This window comes from Oncorhynchus nerka, linkage group LG17 (assembly GCF_034236695.1).
Source record: "Oncorhynchus nerka isolate Pitt River linkage group LG17, Oner_Uvic_2.0, whole genome shotgun sequence".
NCBI lineage: Eukaryota > Metazoa > Chordata > Actinopteri > Salmoniformes > Salmonidae > Oncorhynchus > Oncorhynchus nerka.
Window position 1 is genome coordinate 34,622,767 of NC_088412.1, and position 15,751 is coordinate 34,638,517.

Here is a 15,751-nt window from a genome sequence, read left to right on the forward strand (position 1 = left end):
ATGTCACATTAGTAGGGTAGAGAGAGGAAAAGGGGGGGAGGAGTTATTTATGACTGTCATAAACCTACCCCCAGGCCAACGTCATGACAGTGTACAGAGGTCCATTATCAGCAACCATCACTCCTGTGTTCCAATGGCACATTGTGTTAGCTAATCCAAGTTTATAATTTTAAAAGGCTAATTGATCATTAGAAAACCCTTTTGCAATTATATTAGCACAGCTGAAAACTGTTGTTCTGATTAAAGAAGCAATAAAACTGGCCTTCTTTAGACTAGTTGAGTATCTGGAGCATCAGCATTTGAGGGTTCGAATACAGGCTCAAAATGGACAGAAACAAAGAACTTTATTCTGAAACTCGTCAGTCTATTCTTGTTCTTGTTCCATGTGAGAAATTACCAAGAAACTGAAGATCTCATACAACGCTGTGTCCTACTCCCTTCACAGAACAACGCAAACTGTCTCTAACTACAATGGAAAGAGGAGTGGGATGCCCCGGTGCACACATTAGAGTGTCCGCGATGCTGGCCTTCTAGGCAGAGTTCCTCTGTCCAGTGTCTGTGTTCTTTTGCCCATCTTAAGCTTCTCTTTTTATTGGCCATTCTGAGATAAGACTTTTTCTGAGATATGGCTTTTTCTTTTTTTTCACTGTTGACGTTGAGACTGGTGTTTTGGGGGTACTATTTAATGAAGCTGCCAGATGAAGACAAGAATAGACTGACAAGTTTCAGAAGAAAGTTCTAGACATTTTGAGCCTGTAATCAAACCCACAAATGCTGATAAAGAAGGCCAGTTTTATTGCTTATTCAATCAGAACAATAGTTTTCCGCTGTGCTAACATAATTGCAAAAGGGTTTTCTAATGATCAATTAGCCTTTTAAAATTATAAACTTGGATTAGCTAACACAACGTGCCATTGGACCACAGGAGTGATGTTTCTGATAATGGGCCTCTGTACGCCTATGTAGATATTCCATAAAATATTTTCCGTTTCCAGCTACAATAGTCGTTTACAACATTAACAATGTCTACACTGTATTTATGATCAATTTCATGTTATTTTAATGGACCAAAAAAAGGGCTTTTCTTTCAAAACCAAGGACATTTCTAAGTGACCCCAAACTTTTGAACGGTAGTGTATATTCCATACGGGGTGAGATCCTAATGTCAGCTTCCTCTTACTGTGTCAGACGGGGCGTGTCCTGCTCGGTGTCTCCGTGGGGGCCTCGGCCTAACCCGCGTCACATGATGTAGAGGTGCACCCTGGGTAGGGAGTTCAGACAGACCCTCACAGGATGCGGAGCGAGAGAGGGCTGAGAAAGAAGAGGACGTAGAGGGGGGCGGGGAGGAGCTGGAGTCATCACACAGGCCTGAAAGAGAGAGAGAAAAAAAGATGGAAAGATGACGAGATGAGAGCGAAACAGATGCATAAAAGGGAGAGAAATGGAGAAGGAAGCAGCGAGAGTGTAGAAGTTCCCTTAGCAGTCATGTGGTGCTGTCATCTGTGCTTGAAATAAACACTGTTTAAAAACTACAACAATTGGCAACTGCACTCAAATATGTTGAGGCAGTAATGGGTTCAGGTTGGCATGCACACAAGCCATTAGTGGCTCACTCAGAGAGAGAGAAGGAAGGAGAATGAGGGAGAGGGAAAGAGGGAGAGAAAAACAGACACAGCAGGACACAGTCACTAATGGACCTATAAAAGAGAGAGAGCTGGGAGGAAGAGAGAGATAGAGGGATATAGAGAAATAGTGGGACGGAGACATACTCACTCAGTCTGGTTGAAACAGGTCGTATTCGCCTAGTTCTAGAGCTGTGCTTCTTAATGGCAATTGTGTCCTAGAGAGGGAAGAGAAAGATGTCAAAACACCAACACACATCCTAGACAGACAATGTCAACACCCAATGCTTACTATGCTGGTGCCCAGCTCCTCGTCTGTGATGTCCAGAGAGTCTCTGTGTCTGTGTGACCTCCGGCCTGTCCCTCCATCACATGTCCCCTCCCAACGCTTCACCTGGGACACCTGACGTGTCTGGGACAGGGAGCAGACGCTACACATGAATAAATGTATTATGAAGGTTGTTATACAGCAACGCTCATAAAGGTGTTATGACTGGTTCATTAAAGGTGCTATAAAGGTTGTTATGAATGATACTGCTAAAGTGTATACTGGTGTTATGAATGCCTTATTTGTGCCCCTTCAAGTAAAGTGTTACTGGTTATGGTAGGCAAAAGGTGACAGAATCGATATCCGGCCTATAGACAGACAGACACACAGACAGACGGCAGCATGTCTATACCAGGGTCTTTTGAGTGGCGTAGAGCTCCTGCAAGATCTGATCCACAATGGAGTTGGTGAGATATGAAACCACTGAGAGCTTCACCTCTCTGGGAGAGGGGGAGAGAGACAAAGAGAGGGAGAGGGAGCAGGAGAGGGAGGCAGGGCGGAGAGGAGGGGGAAGACAGTATGATGGAATTAGTTCACAGATACCCACACTGATTAAATTAAACAAATAAGACTGCATCGCTTATCTTCCTCCTTCAGCTCCCCCTCTTTTTCCTTCCTTCCTTCCATCCCTCCCTCCTTCCCTCCCTTTCTTACTCCAGCGCGCGGTGGATGTCCTGAGCTGCTCGCTCCATCAGGGCCGTACGGATGGCTGAGCGAGGGATGGACACACGCTCAGAGACGGACGAGAGCGGAGGACTCAATCTCTCTGCTGCAGAGGAGGACAGCGGACACAGCTCACGACAGAGAGACACCATGGAGTCAACTATCACCTGTCAATCAACAAGCCAATTAAACAATCAATAAATCAATGAAATATTCAACCATTCCATAAAAATATGAAGAAGTAAATCAAAAGTTTATATAAATATGGGATGTATTGAGGATTGCACCTGTAGTTCCTTGTCAGCTGCCTTGGCCAGTTCTCCTGCCAGTGAGTCCAGTCTCTGTCTGACTGGCCCATCTACTGACAGCACATGAGCTAGCTCACAGAGGGAGGGGTACAGCTGAAACAGAGAGAGAGAAAGAAAAAAAGAGATGAAGAGTGTGTGTGTGAGAGAGAGAGAGTCTAATTAATACACAAATAATGGGGTTGATGTGTGCCATTGGGATCAAAATGTCAAAATGATTTCAATGCAGTTCCACATGTATAAAAGTTAATATATGCAAATGTACCTCATTAACTGCACCAATACAACAACATAGACAAAGGACTATACATCTTTTAAGCAGGGTTCATACAGACATTGGCAAGTCAAATTCAATGTTTAAAAAAAAGCATGAAGCATGCAAAAAGTGTCAAAAAGTAGGCCATTATTAACACTTTAAGAATAATGCATTTTTTTTAGGCCTTGCCAATGCATTGATATTCAAATTATTATTATAGTACATTCTAAAATATGTGAGAATAATGTGGACATTGCCTGACTAAATCGATGATGGTGATTTTTCTGTAGCCCACGCGGGCACACATAATAAAGTTATGAATAGCGGTAGCATTAATCTCACCATTTGAATGGTGAGCATCGCTGTTTTTCTAATGCGAATTTGACCAAATACCAGTTTCCTTTTTTAATCGAAGGATTTGTATGGAAAGCCAAGTTGAAGGCAACATTAGATCTTGTCGTCCTCAAAATAACCGCACATAGTTTTACTCAACAGAGGAGCGCAACACCATTCAATTGAAGCAGCGGGAAACAAACGAAAGTGGTCACATCTCTCACAGAAATGTATAAAAAAAAAAAATACGGATAATTATAAAGGAGCAGGAGAACTTACAAAATTGGCTACAATAATTACAATGACTTTTCAAGCACCAAAATTTAGAAAATGTCTAATTTTCAAGGGATGGCCTATTCCGGTAATTGAAGTACAACTTCAAGTAGGCTACTTCAAGCCACTTGTATTTCTTTAAATTGCAGGTGTAACAATGGAAACCAAAATGTATTTGTCATGTTATTTCATTACCAGATCATATTGTGGATAAGCCCATTATGTTATGTAATTTGTTGTCATTATATCCAAAATAATTCATAGGAATAGCGTTGGGTGTTGCGCAATAGTCCACAGTAGACTCCGTGTCCAATCCGAGGCAGAAAAACATATGAAAACATGAACACATTAACTTGATGCTTTCTCTGTTAAATCTAAAAAAAGACACTACTGTAAATCAAGCAGACAACAACAGGTGATCAATTTGCTAGGGATATTAGATCCAATGGTGATCCAGGCACACCAGCGTAAGGAATGAGACACCAACATTTTCTGGACATTCCTCATGAACACTTTTGTTCCCAGCACTTGGGCTGTTGTTGCATTGCATGTGCTATATCACAACAGCTGTTTATCACTTGACTGTCAATCAGAAAATTCCTTCCTTGGATCAGATGATGATGTGTGAAAATACCAGGGCATATCTAATCAGCTGGACACCAAATGCACATCCAACAAGTATGATGCATAATTATTGAAGAACCATTTTAATGACAGTATCGATTTAGGTTTTAAGTATCAAGGTAAGGTGACTCTGTTGGTTACAAGCATTTGATTTTGCAATCGCGTTTATTATTTTAGATTTTTTGTGTGCCCATGAAAACTGGTTTCACCCCGTAACATAAGAAGATGTGAAATGTTAGGTAGTTACAGTGCATTTCTGAGATCTCTATACAAGAAAAAGCCAGAGGCAGTATTCTTATAGAGTTCAATTTCTAATTGAACTGATTAATGCTTAATATATGACGACAACTTACACTGCCATAAATGCATGGACAGAAAAGTAATGTTTCATGTCACACGATTGTGGGCAAATCCGTCAAGGCACTAAACATGATTAACGGATAAACAGGTTTTAAATCAACTCGTGAATTGTATTGAATATAGCTATGACCCCACCTTATATCGTAATGTAATGACATGGCAACATTTGCCAGATTATCATCAATGACGTATCAACAGCTGTAACAAGTTGTCCAGTGTGTGAAATCCTCACTGATACCCTAGTAGGAAGACCACATACACTTAAACACTCAACTACAATCGAGAGATTAGAGAAATGATTCACGCATGCACACACGCTCACCGCGCGAGAGTTCCTGGCCTCCTTCAGCACTTGTTTAGCAGCTTGAATCTCCTCCATCTCCCCTACTCCACGCAGCACACACACCTGCTGCTGCACACGCACACACAGACGCTCCATCACCTGGGAAACAGAGAACAGAGATTGCATACATACTGTGTGTGATTGAGAGACAATGAGTTGAGCCATCATCAGAGCAATATTATTGAGAGACAATGAGTTGAGCCATCATTAGAGCAATATTATTGAAAGACAATGAGTTGAGCCCTCCTTAGAGCAATAAGCCATCATTAGAGCAATATTATTGAGAGACAATGAGTTGAGCCCTCCTTAGAGCAATACGCCATTAGAGCAATATTATTGAGAGACAATGAGTTGAGCCCTCCTTAGAGCAATAAGCCATTAGAGCAATAGTATTGAGAGACAATGAGTTGAGCCCTCCTTAGAGCAATAAGCCATCATTAGAGCAATATTATTGAGAGACAATGAGTTGAGCCCTCCTTAGAGCAATAAGCCATCACTAGAGCAATATTATTGAGAGACAATGAGTTGAGCCCTCCTTAGAGCAATAAGCCATCATTAGAGCAATATTATTGAGAGACAATGAGTTGAGCCCTCCTTAGAGCAATAAGCCATTAGAGCAATAGTATTGAGAGACAATGAGTTGAGCCCTCCTTAGAGCAATAAGCCATCATTAGAGCAATATTATTGAGAGACAATGAGTTGAGCCCTCATTAGAGCAATAAACCATCATTAGAGCAATATTATTGATAGACAATGAGTTGAGCCCTCCTTAGAGCAATAAGCCATCATTAGAGCAATATTATTGCTCTAACATGGCTCAACTCATTGTCTCTCAATTACACACATAAAACTAACACACATATAGAGTGCATTCGGAAAGTATACAGACCCCTTGACTTTTTCCACATTTTGCAACGTTTCAGCCTTACTCTAAAATGTATTAAATAGTTTTTCCCCCTCATCAATCTACACACAATATCCCATAATAACAAAGTAAAAACAGGTGTTTTAGAAATGTTTGCAAATGTATTAAAAATAAAAAACATTTACATAAGATTTCAGACCCTCAGTGCTTTGTTGAAGCACCTTTGGTAGCGATTACAACCTCAAGTCTTCTTGGGTATGACACTACAAGCTTGGCACACCTGTTTTGGGGGATTTTCTCCCACTCTTCTCTGCAGCAGCTCCTCTCAAGCTCTGTCAGGTTGGACGGGAAGCGTCGCTGCACAGCTATTTTCATGTCTGGGTTCAAGTCCAGGCTCCGGCTGGGCCACTCAAGGACATTCAGAGACTTGTCCCGAAGCCACTCATGCGTTGTCTTGGCAGTGTGCTTAGGGTCGTTGTCCTGTTGGAAGGTGAACCTTCGCCCCAGTCTGAGGTCCTGAGCACTCTGGAACAGGTTTTTTATCAAGGATCTCTCTGTACTTTGCTCGGTTCATCTTTCCCTCGATCCTGACTAGTCTCCCAGTCCCTGCCACTGAAAAACATCCCCACAGCATGATGCTGCCACCACCATGCTTCAAAGTACGGATGGTGCCAGGTTCCCTCCAAACGCTTGGCATTCAGGCCAAAGAGTTCAATCTTGGTTTCATCAGACCGGAGAATCTTGTTTGTCATTTTCTGAATTCTTTAGGGGCCTTTTGGCAAACTCCAAGTGGGCTGTCATGTGCCTTTTACTGATGAGTGGCTTCCGTCTGGCCACTATACCATAAAGGCCTGATTGGTAGAGTGCTGCAGAGATGGTTGTCCTTCTGGAAGGTTCTCCCATCTCCACAGAGGAACTCTGAAACTGTGTCAGACTGACCATTGGGTTCTTGGTCACCTCCCTGACAAAGCCCCTTTTCCTCCGATTGCTCAGTTTGGCCAGGGGGACAGCTCTAAGAAGAGTCTTGGTGGTTCCAGACTTCTTCCATTTAAGAACGATGGAGGCCACTATGTTCTTGGGGACCTTCAATGCTTCAATACATGGAATTTTGGATTGGTCTCATGTACTAAACTGTGACGATCAAGCTTGGTATCTTTTTAAAGATCTGTTTCTGTCTTCACTTGACTCTCTGGCTCCGATGAAACAAATTTGAATCAAACAGCGGTCAGAGAAATGGATCACTTCCGAGATCTTAGACCTCATAAGGAAAAGGGATCGATTACCTGGCCAGCTTCAGAAGGACAAATCTACAACCAGATTATGATGGTTATATTAACTGTAGAAACAAGGCAAGATACAAAATGGATAAGGCTAAATTCCAACATTATATAGATGTCGTTAATGACAACTTACATCGGCCTTGTAAACTGTGGAAAATGTTAAAGGACATTGGCTCCAAAACTCCCCCATAAGGTAAAATCCTGTACTATTTGTCTGGATATTGATGATGTTTTATGTTATGGCCAGGCAAAGGTTGGAGATTATTTTACCACATTTTTTACCACTATAGCCAGTCTTTCATGAACAACTTTTACCGTAGCAAAGGTATCACAAATGATTTGTTAGAGCTGTGCATGGTAACTGAGGACAACGTTTCCAGTCTACTATGCTTAATGAGCACAAACAAAGAAACTGGGCTGGATAACCTTCCTGCAAGATTCATAAAGGATAGTGCTTGTGTCACTGCTAAAATGATAACGCATATTGTAAACCTTTCTATTAGTCGTGGTACATTTCCCAAGGATCTCAAAACAGCCCGGGTGGTTCCGCTCCACAAGAAGAGCAGTAAAACAAATGTAGGAAACTACAGGCCTGTGACAATCCTCAGCACCATTTACAAAGTTGTTGAGAGATGATTTGTTTTATCAACTTAAGGGATACCTTAATTGAGCACAAACTTCTTTATGAACTCCAATCTGGCTTTAGAACAGCTGACATGCATGGGTCTAAATGATGTAGCAGTGAATTGGTTTAGGTCTTATCTGACCAACAGAACACAAGTGTGCAATGTTGGTGATGTTCTGTCAGACAAAGAAAAATCAGGTGGAGTTTTCGGGCCTCTCCTATTTCTTATATACGTTAATGATATGTCAGATACAGTAATGTGCAAACTCTTGCTTTATGCTGATGATTCAGACATACTGGTATCAGGGAAGGATACAGTTTACATAGAGGAGACCCTGAGTAAGGATTTGCATTTTGTTAGAGATTGGTTGTCTGACAACAAATTGTCACTACATTTGGGAAAAACTTAATCGATTTTGCTTGGATGAAAACGTAGATTGCTTAGGGCTGACTAGATAACGGTAAACTGTGCAGGCAATGAGATTGAGTCTAAAACAAGTGTATCTTATCTTGGTGTGTCCCTAGATCAATACCTTTCTGGAAACCTGATTGCTGCCAGAATTCTTTCTAAAATGGCGAAAAAAAATTGAAAATGTTATATCGTGACACTAGATATTTTAACATTAAAAGTAAGAAACTGCTTGTCTCAACCTTGATTCAGTGTCATTTTGATAAATCCTGCTCTGCCTGTTATAGTGGGCTATCAAAAAAGCTGAAAAAGAGAATGCAGGTCATGTAAAATAATGTTATCAGGTACTGTATATGCTGAATGTCCCCCCCTAGGACCCACATTGGGGTACAGGACTTCCGGGAGGTGGGCTTGTTGCCTTTGGAGCCAAGAGTGGACCAATTTATTTGAAGGATCGGTATGATGTGCAATTAATAGATTGTTTTAATGTGAAATGAATTATGGGTGATTTCTAAGGTTGTTTGTAATTGAGTCTTGCCTTTTAATCATTATATGTGTTATTGTTTTTACCATCGAGGACCAATTTGGAAACAAGCGTTTTAATGAATACTTTCAAGTGATATCCTCTGGATCCACATCGTACATTTTGTTGTATTTGTCTGTTACCCAAAATAAATTAAATTCAATTGCTGCATAGTTTTTTTGGTACCCTTCCCCAGATCTGTGCCTTGACACATTCCTGTCTCGGAGCTCTACGGACAATTCCTTCAACCTCATGGCTTGGTTTTTGCTCGGTTTTTGCCCTTCCAAATCATGTCCAATCAATTGAATTTACCACAGGTGGATTCCAATCACGTTATAGAAACGCCTTAAGGATGATCAATGGAAACAGAATGGACCTGAGTTCAATTTCGAGTCTCATAGCAAAGGGTCTGAAAACTTAGGTAAATAAGTTATTTCTGTTTTTTAGAAATGTATAGGAACCTGTTTTTGCTTTGTCATTATGGAATGTTGTGTGTAGATTGATTAGGACATTTTTTTTATTTGATCCATTTTAGAATAAGGCTGTAACGTAACAAAATGTTGAAAAAGTCAAGAGGTCTGAATACTTTCAGAATAGACTGTACATTAGCTACCTGTTCAGCAGTGCTGGTGACCAGGCCCTGGTGCAGCCGTAGAGCCTGTCTCTGAGAGAAGCGCTGAGTCTGGTTGTTCCTCAGCAGAGCACGCTGGATCTGATGGCCACAGATAAAAACCATTCACTCACACAGGCAATACTACTGTGTGAAAATGTCAATGAAGCAGAGTCAATTGAAATGGAAAGGGCAGGAAGAGAGAGAGAATGATGGTGCCAGTACAGAAAGGAAGCATTGGAGGAAAGGAGAGGAAATGGAGAGGCAGAAGAAAGGAGAGGATGGTTAACAGAGGGTTGGAGGGAGGATTTAGATGGGAGCATATAAGGAGCCCACCTTGGTCAGTGCCTGCTCTGCCCTCTCGGGGGCGCTACGGTACGCCTGGCTGATGTCACTGAGGGGGAGGGGCATGTACTGCAAGGTGAAGTTACTGGGAGAGAACACATCGGAGGTGAGAGAAAGACAAGAGGTTTGAGTTAGGAAGGAGACAGAGAAAGGAAGGAGATGGAGAGGAAGGAGACAGCGAAATAAAGGAGATAGAGAAAGATAGCTATATAAAATTGCATTACAGACCCAAGGGTAAGGGTTAATAATCCCTGTGAACGGAATCCCTTCCAAAATACCCCCTTAATACCCCCAATGTGATCTATAGCCTAAACACATCCCTAGGCCATTTGAGATCGCAAGTTTCAATGTGTACAGTAAGCTAGGTCTGGTTCACATGTATCTGAGTTGATATATTAGCCAGCTAATTCTGAAAATTCTTTCTGAACAACAGAACATCAAAGTTAGACATAGCTTCAGGCATCCCCATGTCTCTTGGAAGCTATTTATATCAACTCTCTCGCTTCCTGTATTTTGAGCGTACAAATTCATCAAAGGGGTCTGTAAAATAAGCTATAGCGAGCTATAACGGATTTAGAAGACTGAGTGTGTGTATGTGTGCGAGCATGCGTGTGTGTGTTTGACGAACAAATCGTCTCACTGTTCAAGGGCTCGAGCCACATCCAGGAATCCTGTAGCTGAGGTGTTGTTACGATCCCACGTCACACTCCTTTCAGGACAGGGGAGAGGAAGTGTTAAAAACAACCATCACCATACCTGACAATACCCTCTATCTCTCTCCTTCCCGCTCTCTGTCTCTTGCCTGAGTGTGGTGTTGATCTGTAGGGCTTTGCTCAGCATCTTGGCTCCAATGTCCTCCAGGCTGTTCCCACTCAGGTCCACCTTACGTAGGCAGGTGTTACTACCCAGAGCATTTACTAGCACTGTACCGCGAGAACGCAGCCGCGAGTCAGCCAGGGAGAGGGACTGGAGGGCCTGAGGAGGGACAGGGAAGAGGGAGAGAGAAAGGGTGTGGCGTGAGGGAGACGGGAGAGGGCAAGGCAGTGGGGGTGAGATGGTTGGGTGAGAGGTAAGGGTGGAGACCAGGTGAAAGGTAAGGCAGAAGAAGAGGGTCGGACAGGACAGAGGACAGAGAAGGAGATGACAGCGGAGAGAGATGGTAAAACGCTGCTATGAACAGTTGGGAGCAGTGCTGAGGAGAAACGTAGGAACTCAGCATTTGTAATAAACAGAGCGATGTGTCATAGCTTTGTACACAAAGTGAATCATTCAGAAGGCACAATATGTTACATTCCACAGTAACAGAGCCATGGTGTCACGAATTTCTGGACTTGGGAGGAAATCCTCGACGGGAGAGGACCCTGGGCTAAACCAGGGGAGTGTAGCCGCACCAAGGTGCAGCGAGAGAAGGACTGGACATGGGAGGACGAACTGGACGGTGAAGGACCTTGGGCTCAGCCTGGAGAATATCGCCGCCCCAAGGAAGAACTGGAGGCGGCGAAAGCGGAGAGGCGCTGGTATGAGGAGGCAGCACGGCGACGCGGATGGAAGCCTGAGAGTCAGCCCCAAAAATGTATTGGGGGGGTGGCTCACAGGGAGTATGGCTATGCCAGGTAGGAGACCTGCGCAAACTCCCTGTGCTTACCGGGGGGCTAGAGAGACCGAGCAGGCACCGTGTTATGCTATGGAGCGCACGGTGTCTCCAGTGTGGGTGCATAGCCCGGTGCGGTTCATACCAGCTCTTCGTATTGGCCGGGCTGGAGTGGGCATCGAGCCAGGTAAGGTTGGGCAGGCTTGGTGCTCAAGAGCTCCAGTGCGCCTGCACGGTCCGGTCTATCCAGAGCCACCTCTACACACCAGTCCTCCGGTGGCAGCTCCCCGCACCAGGCTTCCTGTGCGTGTTCTCTATCCAGTTCCACCAGTGCCAGCACCACGCATCAGGCCTACAGTGCGCCTCGCCTCTCCAGCGCTGCCGGAGTCTCCCGCCTGTTTAGCGCAGCCAGAGCCTTCCTTCTCTCCAGCGCTGCCGGAGTCTCCTGCCTGTTCAGCGCAGCCTGAGCTGCCAGTCTGCATGGAGCAGCCTGAGCTGTCAGACTGCATGGAGCTGCCAGTCTGCATAGAGCAGCCAGAGCTGTCAGTCTGCATGGAGCAGCCAGAGCTGCCAGTCTGCATGGAGCAGCCAGAGCTGCCAGTCTGCATGGAGCTGCCAGAGCAGCTAGATCCGCCAGTCAGCCAGACTCTTCCAGATCTGCCAGTCAGCCAGACTCTTCCAGATCTGCCAGTCAGCCAGACTCTTCCAGATCTGCCAGTCAACCAGACTCGTCCAGATCTGCCAGTCAACCAGACTCTTCCAGATCTGCCAGTCAACCAGACTCTTCCAGATCTGCCAGTCAACCAGACTCTTCCAGATCCGCCAGCCAGCCAGGATCTGCCAGAGCCAACTACCTGCCTGAGCTTCCTCTCAGTGCTGAGCTTCCTCTCAGTGCTGAGCTTCCTCTCAGTGCTGAGCTTCCTCTCAGTGCTAGGCTTTCCCTCAGTGCTGGGCTTCCCCTCAGTGCTGGGCTTCCCCTCAGTGCTGAACTGCCCCTCAGTCCTGAGCTTCCCCTCAGTCCCGAGCTTCCCCTCAGTCCCGAGCTACCCCTCAGTCCCGAGCTACCCCTCAGTCCCGAGCTGCCTCAGTCCCGAGCTGCCCCTCAGTCCCGAGCTGCCCCTCAGTCCCGAGCTGCCCCTCAGTCACGAGCTGCTCCTCAGTCCAGTGGGGTTCTGGGTGAGGACTATTAGGCCATGGTCGGCGGCGAGGGTGGATTATCCCAGGACGCGAGGGTGAGGAACTATGACATTTATGGAGTGGGGTCCACGTCCCGAGCCGGTGCCGCCACCATGGACAGACGCACCTTAGGGGGGGGGGGGGGGTTCTGTCACGCCTTGGTCTTAGTATTTTGTGTTTTCTTTCTTTATTTGGTCAGGCCAGGGTGTGACATGGGTTATTGTGGTGTGTTTTTGTCTTAGGGGTTTTGTGGGGTGTCTACGTAGTCTATGGCTGCCTGAGGCGGTTCTCAATCAGAGTCAGGTGATTATCGTTGTCTCTGATTGGGAACCATATTTAGGCAGCCATATTCTGTGAGTGTTTCGTGGGTGATTGTTCCTGTCTTTGTGTTTGCACCAGATAGGGCTGTTTCGGTTTTCGTTATTTCATTTAGTTATTTTTGTAGTTTCTGTATGTATAGTTTTTCCTTCATTAAAATATCATGAATCATCATCACGCTGCATTTTGGTCCGACCCTTGTTCTACCTCTTCGTCAGAGGAGGAGATAGAAGAGAGCCGTTACACATGGAGTGATATACATTAAGGAAAACACCATTTTGTAGAAGATAAAGAGTTTGAGAGAGTACCATGTCAAATACAGTATGTGTGTGTGGTGAATGTCAGTATTTGACCATGAGTTTTCACTGAGTAAATGAATGTCTATAGTGTTTGTGCGTTTGTGTAAAAACTCTGCAGTACAATCAGTGAATATAAAATGGAATATTATATTGTGTAATGTGTGAATGTTGACGCATTCTCACTCACACATTCCTCCTCCTGTATGAGTTGGACCAGCTTCTGTAGGATTTCCTCCAGCACCCTGTAGATAGAGCCATGGGGAGAGAGGCAGTTCAGGCTACACTCAGCAGGAGCTCTGGCACTAGTCATTTCCTGCCGCTATCGTAATCATCCCAGTCTGCCTGAGGAAAATCAAGCTGTGAAGCAAACTGACACACGCACACACATGCACACGCATGCCCCCACAAACAGACACCCACACACAACCACACACAACCACACACACACACACACACACACACACACACACACACACACACACACACACACACACACACACACACACACACGCACACACGCACACGCATGCTCCCACAAACAGACACCCACACACAACCACACACAACCACACACACACACACACACACACACACACACACACACACACACACACACACACACACACACACACACACACTGTGCCTTTGTAGTGCTTTACCTGCTGCTCTTGATGTTGAAGTTCTTGCCCAGATACAGGTGCTTTAGGGAGGTGTGTCTGGAGAGAGCTGGCAGGACTGAGAGAAGGTCTGCATCCAGCCCTGTAAACACAAACCACAAACCCAACTACATCAAATAAACACTTTATCTTCGCAATTGGCTACCTGATTATTGCAGCTCAACGGGTATAACTTTTGTTGACAATCTCAATAGCTTTTGGAAACAAAAACCAATTTTACAAGGAGGATGGGATCCACCCGAATAATTTGGGTTCCTGGATCCTTTCACAGCATTATAAGGCTGCGTTGAAACAAGGACGTATCAATGACCCAAGCCCAGCTCGGTTAATACCTACCATTGTGTCGCTAAGTTGTCACAATGCTTCAGCAAATGTACATTATCCCAGGGGAGTTGGTAGACAATGTAAGTAACCTAATGTATGTCCCTCTAACTGCCCTGCTGATCCTACAGCTATTGTATGCAGTAATCATGTGCCTATGAACCAGAGATATAGCACTCGGGCGGTGTGCCCAAGTAGGAAATACACTGTGTGCAGCTCACCCTGCACTAACATACATAACATGCGCATGAGAGGATCTGTGAGACGAATGGGAGAAACTCAACATATAAAGGTGTGACAAACTTGTAGCGTCACACCCAAGAAGACTCGATGCTGCCAAACTTATGTAAATGTAATATTAACATTTTTTAAATTGTAATACATTAGCAAAAATGTCAACAAATTCAATGTTTGCTTTGTCATTATGGGTATTGTGTGTAGATTGATGAAAAAAAAAGAATTTCATGAATTTTAGAATAAGGCTGTAAAGTCAAGGGTTCTGAATACTTTCCGAAGGCTCTGTATGTAGCTTAAGAAACACGGTTCATGAAATCAATAACTTGCTAGTAACAGATGACATTCATATTCTGACTATCTCTAAAACTCACTCAGATAATACCTTTGATGATACAGTGGTGGCAATACATGGTTATAACATCTACAGAAAATACAGAAATGCTAATGGTGGAGGTGCTGCTGTTTATATACAGAACCACATTCATGTAAAGCTTTGAGAGGATTTCATGTTAAATACTGTTGAAGTAATATGGCTACAGCTTCATCTGCCTCATCTAAAGCCCATTCTGGTGGGAAGCTGCGATAGACTACCAAGTACTAAAAGTCAGTATCTGGATAACATGAGTGAAATGATTGATAATGTATGTGATATCAACAGAGAGGTATATTTTCTCAGTGATTTAAATATTGACTGGCTTTCATCAAGCTGCGCACTTAAGAAAAAGCTTCAGACTGTAACCAGTGCCTGCAACCTGGTTCAGGTTATCAGTCAACCTACCAGGATAGTTACAAAAAGCACAGGAATGAAATCATCAACCTGTATTGATCACATCTTTACTAATGCTGCAGAAATTTGCTTTAAAGCAGTATCTAAATCCATCAGATGTAGTGATCAGAATATAGTAGCCATATCTAGGAAAACCAAAGATCCAAAGGCTGGGCCTAATATCGTGTATAAGCTAATAAGCATGCACCCATTAAGAAAATGACTGTAAAAACTGTTAAATCCCCATGGATTGATGAGGAATTGAAAAATTGTATGGTTGAGAGGGACGAGGCAAAAGGAATGGCAAATAAGTCTGGCTGCAAAATCTATTGAGAAATCATGTGACTAAACTAAATAAAAATAATAAGAAACTATACAATGAAACAAAGATAAATGATAGAAAGAATGATGGAAACAAGCTTTGGAGAACCTTAAATGAAATGAAGGGCAAAAAGGCAAACTCAGCTCCATCATCCATTGAATCAGATGGCTCATTCATCACAAAACCCACTGATATTGCCAATTACTTTAATGATTTTTTCAGTTGCAAGATTAGCAAACTTAGGCATGACATGCCAGCAACAAACACTGACACTGCACAT

At 43.9% G+C, this 15,751-nt stretch overlaps 1 protein-coding gene across 1 annotated transcript in view; it reads right to left on the reverse strand.

The window, feature by feature from the left end:
* Positions 1-15,751, reverse strand: part of LOC115145150 (capping protein, Arp2/3 and myosin-I linker protein 3-like) — a 53,799-nt gene that overhangs the window by 15,101 nt on the left and 22,947 nt on the right. Inside the window, exons 19-31 of the mRNA XM_065003137.1 lie at positions 13,808-13,907; positions 13,336-13,390; positions 10,567-10,739; positions 10,405-10,473; positions 9,756-9,849; positions 9,423-9,521; positions 5,087-5,206; positions 2,901-3,014; positions 2,605-2,780; positions 2,303-2,390; positions 1,915-2,034; positions 1,774-1,840; positions 1,181-1,368 (exon numbers count right to left, since the gene is read on the reverse strand). Of these exons, the coding sequence (XP_064859209.1) occupies positions 1,181-1,368; positions 1,774-1,840; positions 1,915-2,034; positions 2,303-2,390; positions 2,605-2,780; positions 2,901-3,014; positions 5,087-5,206; positions 9,423-9,521; positions 9,756-9,849; positions 10,405-10,473; positions 10,567-10,739; positions 13,336-13,390; positions 13,808-13,907 (1,463 nt within the window). The remainder of the gene's footprint in view (positions 1-1,180; positions 1,369-1,773; positions 1,841-1,914; positions 2,035-2,302; positions 2,391-2,604; positions 2,781-2,900; positions 3,015-5,086; positions 5,207-9,422; positions 9,522-9,755; positions 9,850-10,404; positions 10,474-10,566; positions 10,740-13,335; positions 13,391-13,807; positions 13,908-15,751) is intronic.